Source organism: Pyrgilauda ruficollis, unplaced genomic scaffold (assembly GCF_017590135.1).
Source record: "Pyrgilauda ruficollis isolate IOZ18807 unplaced genomic scaffold, ASM1759013v1 scaffold19, whole genome shotgun sequence".
NCBI classification, from domain to species: Eukaryota; Metazoa; Chordata; class Aves; order Passeriformes; family Passeridae; genus Pyrgilauda; species Pyrgilauda ruficollis.
In genome coordinates, this window is record NW_024518095.1 from 4,304,355 (window position 1) to 4,312,848 (window position 8,494).

Below are 8,494 nucleotides of genomic sequence, written 5' to 3' on the forward strand. Positions count from 1 at the left end.
AATAAATGAGATGAGCATGGGGTGTGCAGGCGATAAAGAAAAAACATTTTCTGCTCTTTTTCTTGTGAGGAAGCTCAACTGTGAAGAGGCATTGCATCATGAGCTCTAATGAAAGACCAGCTATTCCCCTTGGGAAAATGAAAGCACTTGCCTCATTTCCCTCTTACTGGCAGCTGTTGCTTAGGAATTCTGCTTGAGAATGACATGCTGCTTTGGTTGAGCTGAGAAATGGCCTTAATACAAATGGCTGCCAGTGATGCACTGTAAGTGTTGTGAAGGACAGAAAAATTTTCTTAAAAATTAATAGCTCAGACTAGAAAATTCGTGGTTTAGACTCAAATATATAATCTGCATGACTTCTGATGTATTCCATTATGTCCTTGAGACCAGTTTTTGCCTTGCCCATCTGTGCTGGTCTGAGGAAGTGGCAAGATTGCATTAGCATAAGGGAGTGGAAGGGAGACCAGGAGCTCTGATGAGGAAAACATTTAATTGGGCTGGGAGGAGAAATGGGTTTTGCTGTGGCAAACATTACTGAGAATATAATTTGGTTAAGTGATGGAAGTGAATCTAGCTCAGGTTCTATTCTATTCTATATATTTTACTTATTTTTTACAAAAAAATAGCATGTTTGTGCATTGTTTTATAGAGAAAGTTCATTTTTTGAGTGCTAGTGCCCAGAAGTGATATTGTTAAGCCTGGCAACATCTAGGTCTTGGCTGAAGGAAGAAGACTCGGTGTGAACTGCTCTGCTGGTTGTGCTCATACTTCACTCTGTTGCTGTGACATATACAAGGATCTGTGGCTAGGAAACTCATCACCATGCCTGACTTCTGAAGAAAGGCAGTTTCCCAATTCCCTGCACTGTTGTGAGGTGTGTGCTGGGCGTCTTGTAGGGAGTAAGAGATGAATCAGCTGGGGATGAATCATGCTCCCTTTGTGCCTCAGCAATGCACTGGCTTTGAGAAACTGTGCCCAATCTCATCTCCAAAATGCTCTTGCTCCTTTGTTTAAAACAGCTGCCTTTGGAGCAATTGCTTTCCCTGAGCAGGTGTGGCTTCAACCACTTGGTGGCCATTTCAAAAGCAAGATGTCAGAGGCACACTGTAAAGCATGGTAGAGATTAATGAAGTACTGCTGTTGTATTGGATGACTCAAGGTCTTCAAAGGTAATACATTTACCTGCTGAGATAACAAGGTGGAATTTGATCTGCTAGACAGAAGCAGAATTAGCAGGGGACAGCTTTGCTCTTAGTGGGTTCTGTTATGAAGGACCTGCTATTTCCTGTGGGAAATGAGTTTGTCAAGTCTTCCTCAACCCACCTTGGTATGCTGCTCAAAGAAAACTTACTTATTCTAACTTCTAAGGTGGCTAGCAAAGCTGAATGGCAACATTTAGGTGCCAATGTATACTGAGAGCAATTCAGCCCCAGGAGAGTTTGGGGGAAAAGCCAGAAAAAACCCACCTGTATAACATCTTGTTAGCTTCTCTTTGCATGTTGGCTAAGTATAATTAGGAAAATTAAAAGACACAGGTGCCTCAAATCTGTGTGTTCTGCTTAATGACACCCAGTGAGAGCAGCTGACCCAGTGAATCATGGTGGGCTGAGGTTTTCTTGTTCATAATAAACCCAGTGAGTTGTTCCTTTGTTGGCTTTCTGTTGGCAGCAGTCATGTGGGATTTACTGTCTCTGCAGTTTGTGTGACAGCAATGTGATTTTCTGTAAGTCCTGGTGTGTAGCTAGCGAGGAGCTTTTGTTTGCTTGGTTGAAGTTGTACCCTGATGAATGAGTAGTTGGAGTGTTCTGAGCTTTTTGTTTGGGTGCAGGATGGTATCACCAGATTAATTCACAAAGATCTTGGTCTTAGGTTTCCAGTGCCATCGAGTTACTCCCTCTCATGGGACACATCTTCACTTTTCACTGCCTGTGGTCTTGATAGTGAAAGATGGAGGAGTAGGGGAAAATGATGACTGAAGTAAACAGCATTTCTGCCTATTATGTATTGCATTTTTATTGAATGATTTTGGGTCCATTTGTTTGATTTAATCCCAATAGTCCTCTTTGTATTCAGTTCAGAGATTTGCTATGAACTACATATTGTTGAAATTAATTAAGGCCCAGGCTTTGGTTGTTTAGAAAATGAGTTAGAGGTACATTTGTTGGCAGAATGCTCACTTTAAAAGGAGATAATCCCCGCTTTTGCGTGAACACACAGATGTGTTTTTTATGGGTTTAATTAAGCTTTGCCAAAATTGACCAGCCTTTAGTGCTAGTGCAAGAAGGCAGAAATTTCTGTGGTATGTTGAAGTATGGAATCATGTCTAACTCATTTGAGGGAATGACAGCTGCCCCAGTGATGCCTCGTGGCCCTCAGCTCTGTGGTGGAGCTGCACCTGGGAAGGCTGACTACAGGAGCATCACCAGGGCAAGTCTGTCCCTTTCACAGGAAAATCAGCTGCCTTGGGTGCTGGGCTTCGATGCTGTGCTTGGATTTTGTGTGTCATGCCTGCTTCCGTGGCAGTCCCCAGGATTAGAGTGATCTCGTGGGGTGGTGTCTTTTCTAACCAGATCAAACTTCTGTCATTTTGGGAGAGCAGCATGAAAACTTTCCTATGTGAAAACAGGAGAAAGTTTCTTGCTGTCTATTCATACCCACCAATTCACCAAGGTTTTTATCCTTGTCCTTTTTTTTTTCTTCTTAATAATACATACAGATAATTTCCTAGATGTCGGCCTTGTGAACTTTACCCTGTGCCATTGCTATTAAAGGCAATAGGTTCCTTTTGTCATCTACAGTTACTAAAAGTCATTTGTGTGGAATTAAATCTTGAGGTGCACAGAAGTTAATGTGCAGTGGTTGTTTGATTGTTTATTCTTTTTTCTTAAACAAAGGTTGATATTTCAACATAGGAAAGGTGAGTTTTTTCCTCTTTCCTAGCTAGTGTTTTTGCTTAATAATAGCAGATGTTGTGGGTGACTTCAGTAATCACGATGACAGTTCCAGCAGGGTAGGTACCTGCTTGAACAATCATAAATTAATTAATAATAAGCAGAGGTGTCCAGTATTGGAATTTTAGTATCAATATTGTTAGTAGGTTGGAGAGGTAAGAATTCCACAATGTGCTTGTCTCTGAGGTGAGTCTTGGCTGGTATCCATGTGAAGGAGTTTGTCTGCACTTACACTGAAGAGGAATGTTGCAAGTTAAAGCTTGGGTTCTTGAAATGTGTCATATAGATGTCAGATAGAGGCCTGCAGACTGTTTCCTGTCCCTTTAGTATTCACTTTTTTTCCTTAGTGCCTGTTTTGTTTGCCCCCAGATTGAACACTATAAAGTTGAAAGAGCCTTTGGGGAGATGAAGTGGGCAGTTTAAATTAAAATGTCTTTATTATTTGGAGCAGTTTGGGGCAGAGGGAAGATGGAAAACAGAAGGGCAAGAAGGCTTCATTTCTCTAGGGAGAACAGAGACTTGAATTCTGAAAACGTTCAGTAATTTGGTATTTGTAATATAGTAGGTGGGGTCTGGCAACTGTGCAAAATGCTACACAATCTTAGAATTGTGCTTAAGGAACTAATGGCAGAGTTGTCTTTCACTGGTGTTCCTTTTTTGCCTCAGTTTCCTGATCTTGAAATAAAGGTGTGTTCTCAGTATTATGCAGAAATCAGTATCTGAGCCCAGATCAGAATTCAAGGTTTCTGGCTTCAAGTTCTCCATTCAGACCACACCTTTCTTTTTATAGCTATGGGAAAAAAGTCTGCTCCAGCATGTCATTTAGTGAAATGCCATATAGGAAAAGCAAAACTAAGCCTAAAAGAGCTAAAAATATTTGATTTTAAATTAGGAGACAGAAAAAGTTCAGCAGATTCTTTCTGGCAAGTGGAACCTTACAATGCCACAGCAGATGTGTGCTCATCTTTGGGGTAGTGTCTGGCAAACTGAAGTGCCTGCAGAGATGTGTGCTGTCCAATAGAGTGGGATACAGAACAGGCCACTGCAGTCAGGGAAGCCTTTTTTCAGGATACACTGCACTGGAATGTGTTTGTGAGGACAGATGGAACTGTGGCTTGGTTTGTCTGTAGGACGAATGTGCTCAGGTGTTCTCTGAAAGTATCGAGGTTCTTCAAAGCTTCTTCCTTTTCTAATTGAAGCCTTAAATCATCAAAGCTGAGAGCTGAAACTCTTTCATACTATATATGGCATTTGTGCTAGTGGTAGAAACTGGAGTGTATTTATAACACTGGTTTGCTGCGGGAATACAGATTGGGAACAAATGTTTGTTTGGAAAAAATCCAATTCCAGGGTCTTCTTTTACTGCCGCACGTGAATTCCATAGCAACCTTGTAAAAGCAACAGTTGAAAAATCTTAATAGGGCCTTCCCCATGGAAAAAAACCCATGCAATTGGTGTAACATCATGTATCTGGAGAGTTACTTCTGATGGTTTATGCAGTAGGCAGTGACCCTGTATGTAGCATCCTGGCTGTCGCATTGGAATGCAGGGATGCTGTCCTGTTGTTGGCACACACTGGGATTGTTGGGATTACTTGCTAGGATGTGCTGCTATTTTCAGATGTGCTCCTTTTTTCTTCAGAAATACCTATTTGTGCCCCAAGTAATATTTAACAAAAATTTTAAGTGTTCTTAACAGGGTGGCAAAGCATTGACATGAGAAAATCAAGCTATAAAATGAGCTGAGCTGTTTTGCATGTTGCTGCAAAATACTTGGAGGAAAACAGTTGGCAACAAAAGGGCACAGGTGTCTTTGGGTGTGTTTATTAAAACATCACCCTTCAGTCCCAGTGTTCTGTTTCATTTGCTTAATGTGTTAATCCTTTCTGTTGCTGCACAGCTAATTACTGTTATGTTGAGCCTCTGTGGAGTAATTACCATTTGGACTAAGCATATTTGTTTCCAGAATAATAAAATAATTTATTTCGTGTTTTAAAACTGATGTCTTGTTTTTGAAGGATGTTCAGAAGGAGAGAGAACCTCATGTTTATCTCAGTAAAGAAGAAGTTAAAGAGAAGATACAAAGCTATAATTCATCTGTCACTGATAAATTAAAGATGACCTTGGTAAGTTTTGCATAGAATTCCTGTATTTTTTAATGTTGAGTTGTAGCTTTGTAGTGCGTTGTGAATTGTTTTATTCTCAGCATCTTACATATGAAACTCTCTGTTTAAATGATTTTCTAAGAGACTTTTCCTTAGATTGGCAAATTAAATCTCATGTCTGAAATGCTTTCTATCCCGTAGCTCTTTTACATGGATCAAAACAAAGTGTTGTAAAAACAAACTGATGTAATTTGAAATGTGTTTAAGGTAAACTGTCGGCTGACACTAAGGTGTACATTTGTCAGAATTTTCTTACAAATTCTGAAAACACTCAGATGATAAAAATGAAGGTATGTTTTTCTTGTTTCTGCAGATAAATTTTTGTCAGATTTCTTTGATAAGGATGCTCAAGCAGTGATAAAATTTAAAACATGCAGTATTTATTTCTTAATAAATAATATTTATTAAGTAATAAATACTTAACTTTCAGAGTAGTCATACAGGTTTTCAGCATGAAGAGACTTTCTTCCCCCAGGAAACATAGAAATTACAAACTGAAATATATAAGGCTTCTAATTTCCAAGGATTGCGAACCAGGTTTAATACTCAGTTCAGTCTACTCAAGACCATACTAACAAAATTCACATCTATCTACTTAGCAAGCTGTTATTCAGTTGTTATGCTGGCCAGATTTTCTAATACATGACATATTCCTGTGGGTGTATATGGAAATTTTGGAATTCCGTTATATCCTAAACCATGTAAGTATGACTATGTACTAAAAAGATCTTTGTTATGTGTTTGCATGTGCATCAGGACTTACTATGCCTAAAACCAGATAGAATAGCAAAGCAAATAAAACCTTACTGAGCTAGAAAAATTTTGACTTTCTAAAGCAAGTGAAATAAACAATTTCAGATGTTAATTGGATTGGCATTTATTCTGGGGTCTTGCCTGGGTTTTTTGTTTGTTTGGTTGGTTTTTTTTTTTTTTTTTTTTTTTGGGTTTTTTTTGGGTTTTTTTTTTTTTTTTTGTTTGTTTGGGTTTTTGGAGGGTTTATTTGTTTGGGGTTTTTTATTTTGTTTTCTTGTGAGTTTTTTGTTTTTTGGGTTTTTTCAGTTGGTTAGGTTTTTTTCAACCTGACTTGATCATCTAAATGGCTCAGACTAAGTTGACAAAGACAGCTAAAACGTAGGAGATAATTTCTATATTTCCACTTTAAATCTGTTGCTAAAGATGGGTGTTAGTGATCTTTTTCACTTCATAGTCCTCTCCTAAAGCGAAAACTTACCTCTGGTATGTTGTACCTTTTGCTTGATGAGGTCCTAATATACTTAGAATTCAACAGTTATTATTAAGAAAAAAATAATACTCAGTAGTTATTAATAAGAAAAATTAATATTCAGAAGGTATTCCAGAAAGAATAACTGTCTGAATTACGAAAACAATACCTTTCCTGTGAGATGTCATGCATTGCAGTGGTATTGAAATAGTGTCAATGCTCACTGTGAGCATTGTCGTGTGCCTGCTCCACTGCTGTGTCATTGCTGATGATTTTAACAGTTTGGGCCTTTCCTTCGTTGCAGAACGCGAACGGGGTTTACACTGGCTTCATCAAAGTGCAGCTGGAACTGTGCAGACCCATCACTGTGCAGTCCTCCCAGAGCCAGGGGAGGTGCGCTCCCAGCAATCAGGAAACTGCTTTTTACTTGCCGGACGGCTGCGTGAACACCCTCCACATCAGCAGCACCAACACTGTTCGGGAAGTTATCGAGGCCTTGCTCAAGAAGTTCTTTGTGGCTGACAACCCTGCTAAGTTTGCACTTTATAAACGCTGTCACAAGGAGGATCAAGGTATAAGCTGGGCTTGTGCCACTTTGGTAGTGGAAGGGTTTGGGGAGGGAGTTGTGCTGTAGTAATACTTGCAGTAAGCAAGGTCCACTTTGGGGAGGGAGTTGTGCTGTAGTAATACTTGCAGTAAGCAAGGTGGAAGAAGTCAGATAAATGGGGTAACAGTCTTCCTACCTTGTCTTTTTTTCCTTATATAAAGTAGCATGGTAAGACAGTAAAAGACTGCGGGTATTTCAGGATAATTCATCCAAGACAAAGTCACCTGCTAAAACATTACACAGATCTGTGCTTTGCAGTCCATTTTGTTTCATTTTATGCCCTTATCAGGTCCTAAATTTCAGCTGGGCTGATACACTACAGAGTTGTGAGATTAAGTGACAGGCCAGGTTTTTAAAAAGATAAGCCGTGGTGTCTGTGATGCATGAGGTACTGGCACTGGCAGATGGCTCTCGAGGTGACGACCATGGCACGTGTTGTGCTCACGTGTTACTGCACGTGGCTGTCCCTGGGCACTGGCTGCTGTTAGGAGCTTGTTGTAAGTTGTGGTGGAAATACCAGAAGATGGAAACGGGGTTTTTCAGGGAAAGGTGCATTTTGCCAATGTTGTGTTCTTGCACTTAAAATCTGCCTGCCTTCCATGGACATTGAGAGCAGTTTCAGTAGTTTAGGTGTTTCTGGCTGTCAGGCAAGCAGAGTTGTCTTTTAGACTTTGTATGTGAAATGTTAAGTGGAGAAGGTATCAGAACAGTGATACACAGCTCTAATGTCATAAATGCTTCGATAGAGCAACAGATCTGTGTGCTGTATTTTTTTCTTGTGGGTTATTTTCCCCCCTGCCCTGCATGTACTGTGTTGACTGGAGGCCATTTCATTCCTGTGCAAATGCAGGGTTGCACTGTCACCATCAGTCACCTGCTTAGCTCCTCCCTAAAACTCAGAACCCGTATGCAGACTGATAGATAAACAGTGTGTAAATTTTGGCTACACATGCATCCTTCTGAAATTTTTGTAGCATTAGCTAGCGTTAGTCATTCCAGGTGTTTGAATCATTATTGGTAAAGATGATAATTACTGTGGTTTCCTTCTCCTGCAGTTTATACCTGCAAGCTGTCAGACAGAGAACATCCTCTCTACCTGCGCTTGGTGGCAGGCCCCAAAACAGAAATGCTCAGTTTTGTTCTACGTGAGCATGAAACTGGAGAAGTCATGGTATGTCACACCCTCCTGGGGCAGTGTTTGTGTAACCTCATGGATGAGTGGGCTTCTGTTTGAGCTGTGCTGACTGGGCAGATCATTTTTTGGAAGCAGACTTTCTTTCCCTGTTAATTTCCTTTGTGCCTTTTGTAAATATTTCATTTGTGGTTAGATTGACCTGTTGTTACTTGCAGAAGAAAAAATTTAAACTATTTAAAAGAGTAAAATATTTTCAGATGTCCTCTAAGATTTGCAAGAAAGGTGCCTGATACTGTTTCAGTTGGAAACTGTCTACAGTGTCTGAGGTTTTGTTTGGAAATACTGTATATAGAAAAGATTTATGAATTTTCTGTTCATCTCATCCATTCTTTGCTCTCATTCTTTGTCTTTCCAG

General features: G+C 39.9%; 1 protein-coding gene across 4 annotated transcripts in view; it reads left to right on the forward strand.

The window, feature by feature from the left end:
• RASSF3 (Ras association domain family member 3) overlaps window positions 1-8,494 on the forward strand; it is a 105,431-nt gene that overhangs the window by 94,073 nt on the left and 2,864 nt on the right. For all 4 annotated transcript variants that reach the window (XM_041465663.1, XM_041465664.1, XM_041465660.1 and 1 more), the window contains 3 exons: window positions 4,969-5,076; window positions 6,642-6,909; window positions 8,000-8,115. In XM_041465663.1, the coding sequence (XP_041321597.1) occupies window positions 4,969-5,076; window positions 6,642-6,909; window positions 8,000-8,115 (492 nt within the window). The remainder of the gene's footprint in view (window positions 1-4,968; window positions 5,077-6,641; window positions 6,910-7,999; window positions 8,116-8,494) is intronic.